General features: G+C 39.5%; 1 protein-coding gene across 1 annotated transcript in view; it reads left to right on the top strand.

Moving 5' to 3' along the window:
- The window catches only part of SLC39A12 (solute carrier family 39 member 12), an 84263-nt gene that overhangs the window by 21890 nt on the left and 42212 nt on the right, over positions 1–20161 (top strand). The window contains exons 5-7 of the mRNA XM_077772451.1: positions 4504–4676; positions 10216–10387; positions 14228–14400. Of these exons, the coding sequence (XP_077628577.1) occupies positions 4504–4676; positions 10216–10387; positions 14228–14400 (518 nt within the window). The remainder of the gene's footprint in view (positions 1–4503; positions 4677–10215; positions 10388–14227; positions 14401–20161) is intronic.

Here is a 20161-nt window from a genome sequence, read left to right as displayed (position 1 = left end):
TTTTTTAATGTTTAATTTATTTCTGAGAGAGAGAGAGACAGCATGAGCAGGGGAAGGGTCAGAGAGAGAGGGAGACACAGAATCCGAAGCAGGCTCCAGGCTCTGAGCTGTCAGCACAGAGCCCAACGCGGGGCTCAAACCCACGAACTGTGAGATCATGACCTGAGCCAAAGTCAGTTGCTTAACTGACTGAGCCACCCAGGTGCCCAGGTGATCCATTCTTCTGTTTCCTCTAGTCTACTATTTACTCCATCTGGTGTATTTTTTACTTTATTTATTGGGCTCTTCAACTCTGATTGGTTCTTTTTAATTGGTTCTTTTTCTGTCTCTTTGTTAAGGGTCTCATTGATGTCCTTCAGTCTTTTCTCAAGTCCTGTGAGTATCTTTATAACCATTGCTTTAAATTGTCTAGCAGGCATATTATTTATCTCCGTATTTTTTAGGTCGCTTGCTGTGATTTTGTCCTGTTCTTTCACTTGGGACATAATCCTCTGTCTATTCATTTTGTCTAACTCTCTGTGTCTGTTTCTATGTGTTAGGAAAGTCCTCTATGTCTCCTGCTTTTGATAGTAGTGGCTTTATGAAGAAGAAGTATAGTGCCCTGCAGTGCACTGTCTCCTGTTCAGCAGAACCTGATGCATCAGGAGAATCTTTTATCTCTTGCATGCATCCTGCCATTTTGGCTAAAACACTTTTTCCTTCAGTCCAGTCATGTGCAATGGCTCTTTTTGCCTATTCTAGACAGGGTTTGGTCCCTGTGGTGTTAGTGGGTAACACCAAACTGTAGGGCACTTTCCCTGTGTTGTACCCTAAGAAGCTTGCTTTGGTGGGTGGGGCCTATTGTAAGACCAGCTGTCTGTCCCACTACTAAGCCTCTACCCTGATGGGTATGTATGGTTTTTTTTCCCTCTCCCTGGGGCAGGAGTCAGTTTAGAGTGATGCTGGCTATCCTTTGGGCTGCTTGCACACTGCCAGGTTTGTGGTACCACTTTGGATTAGCTAAGCCAAGAATGTGTTGGAGAGGGCAGATCCTCAGTGTGTGGGGTGAGAGGCATGGTATTAGCAAGGCTTGCCTGAGTCTGCTGTGAGAGGGTACCCGGAGGAGAGGCCTGGTGGGGGAGGGAGTGTGTTTGCAGAGGAAGAAGAGGCAGGGCATGCTCTTTTAAGTTATGCAGTGAGTGTAGGTGCTGCACTGGGTCCCCCAGGTGTCTGTGTGCCTGGGCTGGGGGTGCAGGGAAGGAAAATGGCACCCACCAGCATCTTTGCTCCTGGAAAAATGTCCCAGTGATCCCTGCCCTTCTACCCTTCTAGCTGGAGCTCTGAGATTAGTAAGCAAATCTCTCTCTCTCTCTCTCTCTTATGCTCCTGGTGTTTTTCAAACTGCTACTTCTATGCTGTATCACAGCAGGGCTGTTTGTTGTACTGTTTCTTTAAAAACTGGGAGTCAGCTTGAATGCTGACAAAAACTGAGGNTAAAAAAAAAAAAAAAAAGAGCTGGGAGTCAGTTTCCTCTCATGCTCCCTGTTCTCCCAGAGCCAACCCCACTGATATTTAAATTTCCAGATTTTAAGCCCCATTCATTGTAAGAACTTGTGAAATATGATCATTTCAATTTCAAAGCCAAATGTTATGGGGCTTTGTCTTTCCTGGGTGAGCTTCTTGTTGTGGGACTCTATTTCTCTCCCCTTTCTGGAACTGTGGGTCCCACCCTCTCACAGTCTTTTCACTCCCCACCATGTCCCCACCCTTCCTACCCTCCTCCAAGCAGTCTCTTCCCTACATTTAGCTGTGGTGAATTTGTGCTTCCAGTCTTCAGGTTGTTTTCTGAGTCATTTACATTAGTGTGTTATCTGGTTGTATCCATGAGATGAGATGAACTTAAGGTCGTCCTACTCTGCCATCTTTCCTGGAAGTCAGTTTTAAGTGTTTTGTTTTTTTGTGATTTTTTTGTGTTATAGTAATTCTGAATACTGAAAGTAGATATACAATAAAAATGTAATATAAACAAAAATATAAACAGTAATATAGTCAACCCCCATGCACACAGTGTCTAGCCTCATAGTTACCAGCANACCCAGGCACCCCTGGATAATCTTATTTTATATTTGCTTCCACCCTTTCCTATCACTTGATTATTTTGAAGCAAATAATTATTTTTTTTTAATGTTCTATTTATTTCTAGGAGAGAGAGAGAGACAGCGTGAGCAGGGGAGGGTCAGAGAGAGAGGGAGTCACAGACTGAAACAGGCTCCAGGCTCTGAGCTGGCAGTCAGCACAGAGCCCGACGCGGGGCTCGAACCCACGAACCGCGAGATCATGACCTAAGCGAAAGTCGGACGCTTAACCGACTAAGCCACCCAGGCGCCCCTGAAACAAATAATTATTAAATATTTCTGTATGAATCTCTAATAGACAAGAGTTTTTAAAAGCACCTTATTACTAGTATCATGACTAAGAAGTGAATATTGATTCCTTAATATCACAAAGAAGTTCATTAATGTTCACATTTTCCTGATTGTTAAAAAAAGATTTTTTATTTTATCAAATCAGGATTTAAGTAATGTTCGTAAAATTTAAATTGTTGGTATATCTCTTCAGTTTCCCTTTATAGATGTCCTGCCTCTCCCGCAACTCCACCTTCTCTATTTTGTGGCAAATTTTTTGTTAGGAAAAAGGGGGACTGTTTATCACATCTGGATTTTGCTGATTACATTTCTGGTAATCTAATATGCATTTCTAGGCCCTGGATTTTATGTATATTGGATGTTATAGAGATTTGAGTAGGTGGTTTATTTATTTGGAGGATATTGTCTTATAGTTATCTCTTTTGGGGAAGTCATAAGGTATTGATGATAATTGTCTAGTTTTGATTATTTACAGCTTATGAAATGGTATTCTTCTAATGTACTCTTTTCTTCTTGATTTATTAGTGTAATAATTCCGTAATGGAAAACTTCCCCTCATCACAATTTCATCTTATTGAGGTTTGTAAAGTAAAGTAAGAATAAATTCTTTTTTTTTTTTTTTTTTTTTAGGTTTACTTATTTTGAGAGAGAGCTCAAAAGTGGGGGCAGGGGGCAGACAGAGAGGAAGAAAGAGAATCCCAAGCAGGCTTCGCACTATCAGCGCGGTTTCATAAACTATCAGATTGGATTATTTCTGTTACTCTGTCTTCATTTTCAGTAATTCTTCCTTTTACCATTTCAGATATGCAGTGGAGCTCCTTTAGTGAACTTTTCATTCACTTACTGTATTCAACACCAGAATTTCCATTTGGACTTTTATATAATTTTGATTTTCTTATTTCTTTTATTTGTTGATTTATTATTGTCACCCTTTAAGTCTAACTATGACTTCCTTTAGTTCCTTCAGTGCACTTATAATAGCTGCTTTGAAGTCTTTTTTCTGCTTAATCCAATATCTGGGAATACTCAGAGACATATTTGTTCACTGCATTCCTCCTTGATTCTGGGTCACACTTTCCCATTTTTTTGCAAATCTTATAATTTTCTTTTCGCTGAAAGCCAGTCATGTAAATTAAAATATTGTAGTAACTCTAGTTTCTAATTTTTCCTGTCAGGGATGATAACATTCAGGAAAACACCAGGGACGTTGTATTCCCAAGCAAGCAGATGGATAAATCCAAAGAAATTCACCATTATATTTATTCTCTGTACCAATTAATTTTTTAAAATTTATTTTTATTTATTTATTTTTGATAGGTGGGAGAGGCAGAAGGAGAGAGGGAGGGAGAGAATTCCAAGCAGGCTCCATGGTGTCAGGGAACAGCCTGACATGGGGCTTGATCTCATGAATCATGAGATCATGACCTGAGCCGAAATCAAGAGTTGGACACTTAACCAACTGAACCACCCAGGTGCCCCTGTACCAATCAATTTTTAAAAGCCTAGAGCTGTACCAAGGGAAACTGAACTATAATCTATAAACTGATGACCATGCTACAGTAGCATTAGCAAGCAAAATCAGTTGTCTCTACAATCTCAGATCTCCTTCGTTTCCTTTCTTGTTTCTGCATAAATAAACCCTTAAAAGGAAAACAATTTGATTGACTTAAATATATTAGAGTTAATCTACGGAGGATGTATATAGTACCTCAAGGAAATGAATTTCCTACAGATTAGGCCAGTTCTATCCTTTGTTTGCATTTTTATAGGAAACATCTAGAAAAAGAAATAGTTGGCTCAAGAGAAGGTATTTCTTTGGAGGAATTGCCCAGTGTGTCATCCCTAGGAGATAACATGGTGGGAACATCGTTTTATGACTGATTCAGCACCAAAGCTTATTCAAGATCTTGTGAGAGAATTAATATCCATGTGAAGCATAAGTGTGCTTTTATTACTATTCAGAATAATGTCTTGACTTTTCATTAGAACCAAATTTATTTAGCAAAACATCTATGCTGGGGCCGTAAGAAATTGTAATTATCCTGAGATTGACCTGTCTTTATTCTATGTGACACCAGATTTTGTATGAAATTTCTAGAACTAGACCAACTCCTCAACACTCTGTCAACCAAAAGTACCTGTATCAGAAAAGATAAAATCCATCACCTTGAAAGGAGAGAAAACAACCTAACAATCTATGACTGGGGGTACCCTAATCTGTCTGTATCCACGGACCAAGAGTCAGAAGACAGTTCAGTTTCCTGGGAGAAGGTATTGTTATTATTCGTCTTATACCACCAATTGCTACTGTCAAAGTTGTGAAAGTTCTGTAAGAGTTGTGAAAAATTTAAAGGATAGTGTGTATTTGCTTAAATGTGAAAATATTCTATTTGTACAATGTGAGGCCAACATATGTAGGAGAATAAGACAGTATATAGAGATAGATATAGATAAATAGATACAGATATAGGTAGATACATAGATGTAGATAGATATATAGATAGTAAATAATATATATAAATATATATTTATATATATATATATATATATATATATAAATACTTCCTCCCTTATATCTATATTGAATGCATGAATAATTAATTCAGCAAGCATACCGAGCATTTATTATCTGCCAGTCACCATCATGGTCATTGGGGATATAGTATTGAACAAAAACAGGTATAACTCCATTGGAGCATACAGGGTAGGAGTAAGATACAAACATTGCATATATACTTACAATGATGAATTGGTGCTTTAAACTTAGATAAACTTCTGAAGAGATTACTTTGGGCTGTGAGCAACAGAGAAATGTTTGTATAATAGGTAGTGCTGAGAAGGTTTTTGTGAAAAGGTGATATATGAGCCTATAAACATATTTCTATCCATATTTCCTCAAGTTGTGCTCCCAAGTACATTCACTTGTCTATCTTGATATTTCTTGAAATGGGTCCTATGATTAAATTGGTGTGGGAAATACTAGAAATGCATATTGCACTGTAGCGTATTAAGGTATCTGGGGAGGTCTCTTAGCAAATAAACTTCTTTGATCTTATTGAATCCAGCATTTCTCAGATTTTGACTATAGAATCCTTCCCTGCCCTAACCTTTGAGAATCTTGAGAAACTGATGTTCCATGAACATGGCTTATGCTTATTGAACATGTACTATGTGTTAGACCGAATGCTATTTCACCTGCATTGCCTCATTTATTTACTATAGCAACTATATGAGATTAGGGTATATTATTCCATACTATAGATACTTTTTCATACTACAGATGAGGAAATTGAGGCCTGAAGCTAATACATAATTGCTTATGTTTATAGAAACTGAGGATATATGCATAGGTTGATAACATATTCTGTGCTCTTAACTGTGCTATTGTTTGGGGAAATGCTGACTTGAATGAAACTATTTTTGTTATTTGTATCTTAGATGAGCAAGGTACAGTTTGTGCCTTAAAAGAGCAAAACCCCTTACAGATTGCTAGCAATACTGAGTGTTGTTCCTGTGAGTTATGAATACCTGATTGTACAGTACTATATATTCCGTCCTCACCCCTGGAAATTTGTATCTCTTTAATACACTNTTCCGTCCTCACTCCTGGAAATTTATATCTCTTTAATACCCTTCACCTATTTTGCCCACCCCCTTCAGCCCTCCCCTCTGACAACCATTAGTTTATTCTCCATACATAAGAGTCTGTTTCTCTTTTTTATCGTTGTTTGTTCACTTGGTTGGTTTTTTTTTTTTTTTTTAGAAAAAACCAGATTATTAATTAGAATATTAGATATTTTTAAAAGTGAATTTTTGTTACTTCTGCTATATACGAAAGATATTTATTAAAGTTGATTCTTTCAGACTCATGTTTATTATATTCAACCCATGGTGAAGAGAACTGAAGCCTGTGTTGGTCTTTGTTTGCAAAGTCTTTTTATTGATTTATTGATTTTTATTTATTTTTTATTAATTTTTTTTTAATTATTTTTTTTGAGAGTGAGACAGCGAGGGACAATGTGAGCAGGGGAGAGGCAGACACAGAATCTGAAACAGGCTCCAGGCTCTGAGCTGTCAGCACAGAGCCCGATGTGGGGCTCAAACCCATGAACGGTGAGATCATGACCTGAGCCAAAGTCGGACGCTTAACCAAGGAACCATCCAGGTGCCCCAGTGAAGTCTTTTCACATGCTTCTTCAGGATTCCTCTTAGGAAGGGGGCAAATTTGCCTAATGGAGACCTTATCTTCATAAAGAATGAAAATTATTTCCTAAAATTTAGGAATTACCTACTTAAGGCACGTGACTTTAAAAAAAGGTTTTTAAAATGTTTTTATTTATTTTTGAGAGATAAAGAGACAGAGCACAAGCAAGGGAGGGGCAGAGGGAGAGGGACACACAGAATCTGAAACAGGCTCCAGGCTCTGAGCCATCAGCACAGAGCCCGACACTGTGCTCAAATTTGTGAACCTCGAGATCATGACCTGAGTGGAAGTTGGATGCTCAACTGACTGAGCCACCCAGGTGCCCTAAGCATGTGACCTCTAAGAACAGTAATCATTATTTGCTGTGTTAACAATGCAAAGTAAATGAAACCTATCTTTTCAATGGTTCTTCTCTGTCTTAACCTGTCACTTTCCTTGTGACTCTTGATAGGACCCTAAGATAGACCAGATCTGAAGAACCCGTGTATGTTGTTTAGACCAGTGGTTCTCAAACTTTTGTCCCTGGACAAGCAGTATCAGCATTACCTGGGAACTTCTTGGAAATGCGAATTCTCAGGTCCCACTCCATCATCTTCTGAATCAGAAATTCTTAGAAGTAAAGCACAGCATTCTGCCTTTTAACAAGCCATTCAAGCAATTCTCAAAACTAAAGCTCAGTAACCACTGCTTTAGAATGTGTTTGTCAAGTTACCATAGAAGTCTGATGACATCAACACAAGAATACACATATATTGAAATTTTTTGTAAGGTAATAAAGATAGTTTAAAAGTTATTGGCTATGGGGTGCCTGGGCGGCTCAGTCCGTTAAGTGACTGACTTCGGCTCAGGTCATGATCACACAGTTTGTGGGTTCGAGCCCCATGTCATGCTCTGTGCTGATGGCTAGCTCAGAGCCTGGAGCCTGATTCTGTCTCCCTCTCTCTCTGATCCTCCCCTGCTCACACTGTCTCTCTCTCTCTCAGAAGTAAATAAAACATTAAAAAAATTTTTTTGAAATTGTTGGCTGGATAATCTAAATTTTCATTCTATTTTATTCTTTATTAAAAAATATTTTGGGTTTGGGGCACCTGGGTGGCTCAATTGGCTAAACAGCTGACTTTGGCTCAGGTCATGATCTCACAGTCTGTGAGTTTGAGCCCCGCATTGGGCTCTGTGCTGACAGCTCAGAGCCTGGAGCCTGCTTCAGATTCTGTCTGTCTGTCTGTCTCTCTCTCTCTGCCCCTTCCTACTCTCTCTCTGTCTCTCTCTCTCTCTCTCTCTCTCTCAAAAACAAATAAACTTAAAAAAACTGTTTAAAAGTATTTTGGGTTTAAAATTTTATAGAATATAATGAGTCACCTTTAAGGCCATTTATGTTAGTGATTTTAAAAGAAATTTAAAACCATGGGGTGCCTGGGTGGCTTAGTTGGTTAAGCGTCTGACTTTCGCTTAGGTCATGATCTCACGGTTCGTGGGTTCGAGCCCCGCGTCGGGCTCTGTGCTGACTGCCAGCTCAGAGCCTGGAGCCTGTTTCAGTCTGTGACTCCCTCTCTCTCTGACCCTCCCCTGCTCACGCTGTCTCTCTCTCTGTCTCCTAGAAATAAATAAACATTAAAAAAAAAAAAAAGAAAGAAATTTAAAACCAATAAAGGACCTGAATAGTATAGGAACAGCAAATAAAGATCAAGGGCACAGAAGCTTATAGTAAAATATCCTTTCTCTAGGAGAAGGTAGTCTAAGACCAGAACTATTCAATTTCTTGGCAGTGAACTGGGGAAAAGATACATGGCATTTTGTTCATTTTCTCTCTCCCCACTCTACTTACCTGTCAAGTATCCTTCAATGAGAATATTTATTAGGAAGGATTCATCATCAAAAGTTTTGTTGCACGTTTCCCTTTGTTGTTGTCAGTAGTTTTAATAATGAAGTAATTAGATTCCATTAGTAACCCATGGTGCAACAGAAAATACTGTCTTTGGCACCAATCACTTTGACAAAGGGGGAAAAAAATCCCAAGTTTAGATTTCCGTTGCTTCTTTTTGTAGTAGAAGCCTTTTGGAGTTTTGCCCAGTCTTTTCCTGAGAAATGTCTGCCTCACCCACAGGCCTGAGGCTGGCAGCCATGTTTGAACTGTATGATCCTACCTCCTATCTCGTGGGCAAGACTGATTGAACCAGACGGATGTCTGACCCAAGGGAGCTCCTCTGTGGCTTTGCTGAAGTAATCGGGTCTCCATCAGGACCTGCAAACTCAACTCAGTCTTGGGTTTGTGGGCTGAGAGGTCGCTTCAGGGTTGACGATTCTATGGCCGTGTGTTTACTAAAAGAGAAAACACTGGACTGTCAAAGGAAATAAATATATGTAGAGGGAAGGAGAAAGGAGAAAATACTTGGCCCCGAAGAGAGAGAGAGAAAACAACTTTGGTTCTTATTTTCCAGCTTCAAATTGAGTTCCTTTAGAGGTATGGCTACCTTTTCAGTCTCGGGGGTGGTGAGTATCCTTCCAATACAATCTCCTCTTGGTTCTTGCTGGTTCAGGTGGCTTCTCATCCCTGCCACCAAACATTTCCTGATCAAGATAGAACATTTTTTGTTCATGGGATCTTCTCCCCCAAAAATTGTATGTGGGAAAGCCCAGCAAATATGTCATCATTATTTCCTGATTAGCAATGTGCCTTTGTTAAAAATCCCTACGTTCTGAAGCATGGCAAATCAGAAAAGCCTTGTAAATCACTCATTTTCTTAAAATGCTTTATCGATGGTGACTGAAGCTCACAAAGATATTGCACGAGGGTCTGATTTCAGTAGAGGTCATCCATTTGTGTGGGTGGAACTCTATACACATTAAAACCTTTAAACGTGATTTCTGATACCCAAAATCAGCCCGTAACACTTCTGAGATGCACAAATTCCTTGTGGCAGTTTTTAGAGGCCTCTTGCATGTGTTGTTCTCTCCAATCCTGATCTCTTAGAAATATGCTTAGGCAATATAGGAACACTTTAAAGATTTAGATGAGCAGCAGTAGGCAACAGTAATTATTTCAATTGTTTTTGTGGAGAAGGGACGTCCCTTACAAAGGTAGCCATATCATTTAGTGTTTACACACGAGCTGGTTGATACAGCATTCACTTTTTAAAATATTTACTTTGATTGCTTTTGAAAATACATGTTGCCTACAGAGGCTTATTAAATCAGAGACTATTAAAGACAATGATCTTATTACCTCAGAGCTCCTGTTTATCATTTGAAGTCTTGGCTTTGTTGATACAAAGCCATCCCCACTAAAAAACATCAAGGCATTAACCTGCCAGCTAGCAAACCCATTCTACATATTGTAAAATACAGTGCATGTTTTCAGGAAGGAAAAAAGTATGTAAAACTCATACTAAATGCTACTCAAAATGAAAGTGAGATACAGCTGACTTTGATCAGAGATGAAGAATAATCCTTGGAAATTATATATGCACAAAGATTGCAGGGAAAAAAATCTAGTCATGGCTTCATGTGTCCTTTTTAGCTATTCTGTTTAGTTCTGACTCCTTGGGAATGGCAACTGATGGTAAATTTGTTTGCTGAGATTAGTAACAATGACGTTTTCCCCTACAGACTTGCTTCTCTGCCCGGCAGCTGGTGGAGATATTTCTACAGAACAGCCTTTCACCCATTTCCAAGGAAGACTTTAAGCAAATGAGTCCAGGAATTATCCAGCAATTGCTCAGCTGTTCTTGCCAGCTGCCTGATGACCAACATGCAAAGCGGCCACCAACCACTCTGGAGAGTAAGTTGTGGTTCCTCCCTGAGAAAGTTGGTGCCCATAATGTATGTAATAATAGTGAACAGCATAATAGTGAACAGCAAGTTGGTGCCTATAAGGTATGTAATAATAACAGTGAATGGAAAGTTGGTGCACATAATGTACGTAATACTAACAGTGAATGGAGGATACTTATTACATACTTGCACTGTTCTAAGCATTTTACATTTCTCAACTCATTTAATCCTCACAAGTGCACTATGAGCTAGCTAACATCATTTCCCCCATTTTACAAATAAAGAAACAGGTACAAAAGAAAAAAAAGAAAGAGGCACATAGAGGTTAAGTGACTTTCCCAAGGACACACAGCAACTAAGTGACAGACTTGGGATTCACACCCACGCAATCTGGTCCTGGAGTCCTTGTTGTCAGCCACTATCCTGTATTACCCTTCATTGAATTTTTTCTATTTGTATATACATTATATACACTGATTTTTGTTCCATATGTATGGGATATATTTGTCCCGTATATGTGACTCAGCTATGGACCAACTTAGTTCATAGGTGAGAAGTGGCATGATATAAGAGAAAGAAAATTAGCGATGGGATCAGAAATGCAAAATTGAGCCACACCTCCTATCCCCACCGAGCTCTATGATCTTAAGCCATCTCTTTATTTCCCTGAGCTTGTCTTTTTTTCCTGCACAGTTGGAAAGCAGCATTATCACTCAGGGCTTCCCATCCTTTCACACATCATGACACACACAAAAAGTGAAGGCACTTTGGCTTTGGGGTAAACCAAAGAGCTTCTCTGAGATAGAAGTGACCATGGAGGAAAGGGCCAGCCTCCCAGACCCGGCCAGCACCCCCAGGAAGTGAAGGGTTGATATTTGCATTCACCTGTAGTCCACTGAATCACTGCGGTGGGTGAGCTCTACAGCCTCATGGGGTAGCTGGAAGTTTCATGGGATAATGTGTACAAAACTGTGTTGTGGAATTTAAAGCACTGTATATTTAAAAGAAAAGAAAATAATCACCTGAGAATATTCATAGTGATAGATAGCAAAAATGTGACAGGAACACATACACCATTCAAAATATTACCAGGGATCTGAGGGTCTTATAGATGCTTTTTCAGAGCATTTTGCCTTCTCTTCGAGATAGCCTCATGCTGCCCATCAGGGATGAACTGTCCAGCTACTCACCTCTACCTCACAGCGAATTGTGCATTATTTGAAGATTTTATGTGAACAAAAACCTGCCAGAGCTAAATATCTAAGACTCCACATTCACTAAAAGAAAAAAAGTGTCAATAGTGAGCAGCTAAATAATTCAGCACCTGGTGGTCAGTGACGGCTCTGAAATGGGTAAGGGGGAACAGAATCATGGCATCTAGGAACCTCCATGAGCAAGTTTACATTTACATCCCCACCACCTGGCATGGTGTCTGCTACACACAGACCACTGCAAAATAGCTTTCTGAACTGAACATCTGTGGATATTTTTTCTCTCTCATGAACATACAGCCCCTTCTGGGCAATAGTCTTCCTGAGAAAAATTCAGAGAAATCATACTCACGATGGGACCTAGACAAACATTACTGTGCTCCATTTGAAATGTTGCATTATGTAACTTAAGAGAAAGGCTTAAATAAAAGAAAATGTAAGAAGAGCAAGGCAGAGGAGACGCTCTGTATTAAGAGTAGTGTTGGTGTGTTGGAATCTGGCCTCAAAGTTCCAGATTGGGTTGGGTTTCCAGGAAAGAGTGCTATGGTCACATATAAATCAGGTTTCAGATCTGTTCAGAGTAGCTGTGCAAGAACGGCTATGTTTTTAATTATTAGGTCAAGTTCTATTGTAATGATGGGAAACATTTAAATAGAAACTCTCTAAGTTGTCTGACTCCAGTTAAGATGCCATGACACCTTTATGAGGACCTGGGGTAATTAGCAGAGTCCTGTGGCCACAAATGTCAGATTTTATGGTTTTCAGGCTGTCTTTGCCACATGGGAGCAGGTGAAATCTGATTCACAGAGGACCTAAACAGATCTCTAAGCTCTAGAGTTAGGAAGTGTCCATTCTCCTCCAATACCACGCTGTAGATGCTCTCGGAACAAAGGGGAGAGGAATAGAAGAAGAATCAAAGGGCTGGAAACTTTACCTTTTGCCTGGGAAATGCCACACCCTAACTTACCCTTGTGAATGCTCAACATTTTCTGATCTTTTGTAGCTTTCATAAAAATGTGGCAACTTTGAAATTTATTAGACATCCAGGTGCTTATGTTAAACTTCACATGTCCTTAATGTATATATTCAGTGAGAAGAATGGCATTCCCCCATAGACCCTATTTATGGAAGAGGATGATATGAACCTTGGTTAAATATATCCAGGGATGTTTTTATAACATAGGTATTTTTATGAAAACAGAATAAAATAAAACCTTTCAGTGAGTACATAATGATTCCAAACCCTTTTTAATATTTTTAATGGTTTATTTTTTTAAGTTTATTTGTTTATCTAGAAGGAGGGGATGGGGCAAAGGGACAGAGAGACAGGGAGACAGAGAATAATACCAAGCAGGCTCCATGCTGTCAGCACAGAGTCTGACACAGGGCTTGAGCCAAAGTCAAGAATTGGACGCTTAACTGGTAAGCCACCCAGGTACCCCTATTTTTAAAATTTTTAACTGTGGTAACAAGTTGAAATTGAAATGAAGTTTAACTATTCCTAAGTGAATGGTTTAGTAATTTCACATTGTTGTGCAATAAATTTCTAGAACTTTTCAGCTTGTAAACCTGCAATTCTCCATCTTTTGAACAATGACTGTTTTATAGAGAGGTTCCCCAGAAGTGAAGGGGTAGTGATAAGAATAGGAAAATTAAAATGTGAAAGTTTTTTTGCTTCTTTTGAGGACACAAACAACTCTATTTTAATATTAGGCTGCTGCATAATTTAGAGCATATAATTCAATAAAATTTTTCTTAAACTCACAAGCCTATTATCATGTTACCAGCTTTTATCATTTACACAAATTAATGTAGAGGGTGAACCTTCCAGAAAAGTATAAGAATGATAAGAATAGAATCTTTTCCATTATAACAAATTTTAAGATGATAGTTTCCTAAAATCTACAACAGGCTTTAAATAGTATGATAACTAAATTGTTTGCTTTAACTTATCTGTAGTCAGTAAAGGATCGTTTAATTTTGTCAAAACTTCCTTCATTGTTTACAGACCAATTTGTCATTGGCTTGGTAGCCATTTCTAAACAAGTAGAAGACAGAGTATTTCCTCTGAGTATCTGCAACCAAAGGAAAATGGTAGCCTGAAAAATCCTTTATCCCCAAATAATTTAAATCATTTATTTATGCAGGTAACCCTTGAGCGTCATGGGTTTTAATGGCAGGGGTCAAGATTTATTTATATATAGTACAGTAATGTAAAACTTCAAAGCAAAAAGGTTAATGGTGAAAGTCTTTTCATTCTTTTCCTTAAAAATTAAGATTTTTAGGGTGGCTCAGTCAGTTAAGCAGCTGACTCTTGATTTGGGCCCATGTTGTGATTTCACCATTTGTGAGATTGAGCCCCACATCGAGCTCTGTGCTGACAGTCGAGACTGGGATTCTCTCTCTCCCCTTCTCTCTGCCCCTCCCCCCCCAGAGCTTGCTTTCAAAATAAATAAATAAACATTAAAAAAAAAAAAGAACATTTAAAACCTTTTGCACACTAAAACACTCATAAAACAATTCCGTATCCCCATCTAACCTGTATGGTTAGATGGATTCTTCTGGTGTTTTAGCTGGCCAGGGCACTGCTAGCGGATGATGAGCACTGACTGCTTTGCAATGTCTGTTTGACTTAGAATATGGCTACAGCACAGTGGCCGTGGCCCTGCTCACACTGGGCTCCATGCCTGGGACAATGCTGATTCTGTTCCACACCTGTGAGGAAAACTACAGGCTTATTCTGCAGCTGTTTGTGGGTCTGGCTGTTGGGACGCTTTCTGGGGATGCCCTGCTCCACCTTATCCCTCAGGTAACTCTTTTCCTGTTCCCAATGGCCTGTTTCTCATTTCCATTTCCATTTAGTCACTGAAGGTGTTGATACAAAATTTCAAATTGACGTGGACGAGTCCGTACAGTGGCCAGTGTTTTCCTTGGAAACAAGTATAATTTCCCCAACGCACTTACAGGGGAAAAGAGATAACCATGCCTCAGGTTTACCACATGTTATTCTTATTTTTTATCTAAGCCCAAAAAGGTGATCAGATGCAGATTCCTATTAAGAAAAGTTCAGAAAGTTTTCCCTAATGATCTGTTAACAAAAATGAATGGGTTACAAGATGATGCGCTGAGTTTCCTGTAATTGCCCCCAACTCTCTTCAGACCCCTTCTCTGCCCTCTCTGCTGTTTTTTTTTCTGCCCCAGAAGATTGTGCCTCCTCAGCTCCCTTGCAGGCTACATTGTTGTTTGGATTGAGATGATGGAAGGCACAGCAGAAAAGCTAGGGTAGGAGGAGAGAGTAGCAGGGGTATTTCTTCCTTACTCTCTCCTGGCTTTGCACCTGCTCTAGGAGCAGCTGATTACCTACAATATTACAGCTCTGGGGAAGCCCTTCCAACCTCTGCCCTTTCTGCCCGAAGAGTAGAAGTGGTTTTCTGGGGTTATCGCTTCTGGGCATCTCATTATCCCTGTACCTGCCCTTGCTGCTCACACCTCTACAATTACACCATCATTAAGCTCTCCTCATTTGAACCATCAAAATGAATTTCTTTTTTTCTTTTCTTTCTTTCTCTTTCTTTTTTCTTTCTTTTCTTTTCTTTTTTTTTTTTTTNTTTGTTTGCTGAGATTAGTAACAATGACGTTTTCCCCTACAGACTTGCTTCTCTGCCCGGCAGCTGGTGGAGATATTTCTACAGAACAGCCTTTCACCCATTTCCAAGGAAGACTTTAAGCAAATGAGTCCAGGAATTATCCAGCAATTGCTCAGCTGTTCTTGCCAGCTGCCTGATGACCAACATGCAAAGCGGCCACCAACCACTCTGGAGAGTAAGTTGTGGTTCCTCCCTGAGAAAGTTGGTGCCCATAATGTATGTAATAATAGTGAACAGCATAATAGTGAACAGCAAGTTGGTGCCTATAAGGTATGTAATAATAACAGTGAATGGAAAGTTGGTGCACATAATGTACGTAATACTAACAGTGAATGGAGGATACTTATTACATACTTGCACTGTTCTAAGCATTTTACATTTCTCAACTCATTTAATCCTCACAAGTGCACTATGAGCTAGCTAACATCATTTCCCCCATTTTACAAATAAAGAAACAGGTACAAAAGAAAAAAAAGAAAGAGGCACATAGAGGTTAAGTGACTTTCCCAAGGACACACAGCAACTAAGTGACAGACTTGGGATTCACACCCACGCAATCTGGTCCTGGAGTCCTTGTTGTCAGCCACTATCCTGTATTACCCTTCATTGAATTTTTTCTATTTGTATATACATTATATACACTGATTTTTGTTCCATATGTATGGGATATATTTGTCCCGTATATGTGACTCAGCTATGGACCAACTTAGTTCATAGGTGAGAAGTGGCATGATATAAGAGAAAGAAAATTAGCGATGGGATCAGAAATGCAAAATTGAGCCACACCTCCTATCCCCACCGAGCTCTATGATCTTAAGCCATCTCTTTATTTCCCTGAGCTTGTCTTTTTTTCCTGCACAGTTGGAAAGCAGCATTATCACTCAGGGCTTCCCATCCTTTCACACATCATGACACACACAAAAAGTGAAGGCACTTTGGCTTTGGGGTAAACCAAAGAGCTTCTCTGAGATAGAAGTGACCATGGAGGAAAGGGCCAGCCTCCCAGACCCGGCCAGCACCCCCAGGAAGTGAAGGGTTGATATTTGCATTCACCTGTAGTCCACTGAATCACTGCGGTGGGTGAGCTCTACAGCCTCATGGGGTAGCTGGAAGTTTCATGGGATAATGTGTACAAAACTGTGTTGTGGAATTTAAAGCACTGTATATTTAAAAGAAAAGAAAATAATCACCTGAGAATATTCATAGTGATAGATAGCAAAAATGTGACAGGAACACATACACCATTCAAAATATTACCAGGGATCTGAGGGTCTTATAGATGCTTTTTCAGAGCATTTTGCCTTCTCTTCGAGATAGCCTCATGCTGCCCATCAGGGATGAACTGTCCAGCTACTCACCTCTACCTCACAGCGAATTGTGCATTATTTGAAGATTTTATGTGAACAAAAACCTGCCAGAGCTAAATATCTAAGACTCCACATTCACTAAAAGAAAAAAAGTGTCAATAGTGAGCAGCTAAATAATTCAGCACCTGGTGGTCAGTGACGGCTCTGAAATGGGTAAGGGGGAACAGAATCATGGCATCTAGGAACCTCCATGAGCAAGTTTACATTTACATCCCCACCACCTGGCATGGTGTCTGCTACACACAGACCACTGCAAAATAGCTTTCTGAACTGAACATCTGTGGATATTTTTTCTCTCTCATGAACATACAGCCCCTTCTGGGCAATAGTCTTCCTGAGAAAAATTCAGAGAAATCATACTCACGATGGGACCTAGACAAACATTACTGTGCTCCATTTGAAATGTTGCATTATGTAACTTAAGAGAAAGGCTTAAATAAAAGAAAATGTAAGAAGAGCAAGGCAGAGGAGACGCTCTGTATTAAGAGTAGTGTTGGTGTGTTGGAATCTGGCCTCAAAGTTCCAGATTGGGTTGGGTTTCCAGGAAAGAGTGCTATGGTCACATATAAATCAGGTTTCAGATCTGTTCAGAGTAGCTGTGCAAGAACGGCTATGTTTTTAATTATTAGGTCAAGTTCTATTGTAATGATGGGAAACATTTAAATAGAAACTCTCTAAGTTGTCTGACTCCAGTTAAGATGCCATGACACCTTTATGAGGACCTGGGGTAATTAGCAGAGTCCTGTGGCCACAAATGTCAGATTTTATGGTTTTCAGGCTGTCTTTGCCACAGGGGAGCAGGTGAAATCTGATTCACAGAGGACCTAAACAGATCTCTAAGCTCTAGAGTTAGGAAGTGTCCATTCTCCTCCAATACCACGCTGTAGATGCTCTCGGAACAAAGGGGAGAGGAATAGAAGAAGAATCAAAGGGCTGGAAACTTTGCCTTTTGCCTGGGAAATGCCACACCCTAACTTACCCTTGTGAATGCTCAACATTTTCTGATCTTTTGTAGCTTTCATAAAAATGTGGCAACTTTGAAATTTATTAGACATCCAGGTGCTTATGTTAAACTTCACATGTCCTTAATGTATATATTCAGTGAGAAGAATGGCATTCCCCCATAGACCCTATTTATGGAAGAGGATGATATGAACCTTGGTTAAATATATCCAGGGATGTTTTTATAACATAGGTATTTTTATGAAAACAGAATAAAATAAAACCTTTCAGTGAGTACATAATGATTCCAAACCCTTTTTAATATTTTTAATGGTTTATTTTTTTAAGTTTATTTGTTTATCTAGAAGGAGGGGATGGGGCAAAGGGACAGAGAGACAGGGAGACAGAGAATAATACCAAGCAGGCTCCATGCTGTCAGCACAGAGTCTGACACAGGGCTTGAGCCAAAATCAAGAATTGGACGCTTAACTGGTAAGCCACCCAGGTACCCCTATTTTTAAAATTTTTAACTGTGGTAACAAGTTGAAATTGAAATGAAGTTTAACTATTCCTAAGTGAATGGTTTAGTAATTTCACATTGTTGTGCAATAAATTTCTAGAACTTTTCAGCTTGTAAACCTGCAATTCTCCATCTTTTGAACAATGACTGTTTTATAGAGAGGTTCCCCAGAAGTGAAGGGGTAGTGATAAGAATAGGAAAATTAAAATGTGAAAGTTTTTTTGCTTCTTTTGAGGACACAAACAACTCTATTTTAATATTAGGCTGCTGCATAATTTAGAGCATATAATTCAATAAAATTTTTCTTAAACTCACAAGCCTATTATCATGTTACCAGCTTTTATCATTTACACAAATTAATGTAGAGGGTGAACCTTCCAGAAAAGTATAAGAATGATAAGAATAGAATCTTTTCCATTATAACAAATTTTAAGATGATAGTTTCCTAAAATCTACAACAGGCTTTAAATAGTATGATAACTAAGTTGTTTGCTTTAACTTATCTGTAGTCAGTAAAGGATCGTTTAATTTTGTCAAAACTTCCTTCATTGTTTACAGACCAATTTGTCATTGGCTTGGTAGCCATTTCTAAACAAGTAGAAGACAGAGTATTTCCTCTGAGTATCTGCAACCAAAGGAAAATGGTAGCCTGAAAAATTCTTTATCCCCAAATAATTTAAATCATTTATTTATGCAGGTAACCCTTGAGCGTCATGGGTTTTAATGGCAGGGGTCAAGATTTATTTATATATAGTACAGTAATGTAAAACTTCAAAGCAAAAAGGTTAATGGTGAAAGTCTTTTCATTCTTTTCCTTAAAAATTAAGATTTTTAGGGTGGCTCAGTCAGTTAAGCAGCTGACTCTTGATTTGGGCCCATGTTGTGATTTCACCATTTGTGAGATTGAGCCCCACATCGAGCTCTGTGCTGACAGTCGAGACTGGGATTCTCTCTCTCCCCTTCTCTCTGCCCCTCCCCCCCCAGAGCTTGCTTTCAAAATAAATAAATAAACATTAAAAAAAAAAAGAACATTTAAAACCTTTTGCACACTAAAACACTCATAAAACAATTCCGTATCCCCATCTAACCTGTATGGTTAGATGGATTCTTCTGGTGTTTTAGCTGGCCAGGGCACTGCTAGCGGATGATGAGCACTGACTGCTTTGCAATGTCTGTTTGACTTAGAATATGGCTACAGCACAGTGGCCGTGGCCCTGCTCACACTGGGCTCCATGCCTGGGACAATGCTGATTCTGTTCCACACCTGTGAGGAAAACTACAGGCTTATTCTGCAGCTGTTTGTGGGTCTGGCTGTTGGGACGCTTTCTGGGGATGCCCTGCTCCACCTTATCCCTCAGGTAACTCTTTTCCTGTTCCCAATGGCCTGTTTCTCATTTCCATTTCCATTTAGTCACTGAAGGTGTTGATACAAAATTTCAAATTGACGTGGACGAGTCCGTACAGTGGCCAGTGTTTTCCTTGGAAACAAGTATAATTTCCCCAACGCACTTACAGGGGAAAAGAGATAACCATGCCTCAGGTTTACCACATGTTATTCTTATTTTTTATCTAAGCCCAAAAAGGTGATCAGATGCAGATTCCTATTAAGAAAAGTTCAGAAAGTTTTTCCTAATGATCTGTTAACAAAAATGAATGGGTTACAAGATGATGCGCTGAGTTTCCTGTAATTGCCCCCAACTCTCTTCAGACCCCTTCTCTGCCCTCTCTGCTGTTTTTTTTTCTGCCCCAGAAGATTGTGCCTCCTCAGCTCCCTTGCAGGCTACATTGTTGTTTGGATTGAGATGATGGAAGGCACAGCAGAAAAGCTAGGGTAGGAGGAGAGAGTAGCAGGGGTATTTCTTCCTTACTCTCTCCTGGCTTTGCACCTGCTCTAGGAGCAGCTGATTACCTACAATATTACAGCTCTGGGGAAGCCCTTCCAACCTCTGCCCTTTCTGCCCGAAGAGTAGAAGTGGTTTTCTGGGGTTATCGCTTCTGGGCATCTCATTATCCCTGTACCTGCCCTTGCTGCTCACACCTCTACAATTACACCATCATTAAGCTCTCCTCATTTGAACCATCAAAATGAATTTC

This window comes from Crocuta crocuta, unplaced genomic scaffold (assembly GCF_008692635.1).
Source record: "Crocuta crocuta isolate KB4526 unplaced genomic scaffold, BGI_CrCroc_1.0 scaffold96, whole genome shotgun sequence".
NCBI classification, from domain to species: Eukaryota; Metazoa; Chordata; class Mammalia; order Carnivora; family Hyaenidae; genus Crocuta; species Crocuta crocuta.
Note: the sequence above shows the minus strand (reverse complement) of the source record. Positions and strands in the feature narration are given on the sequence as shown.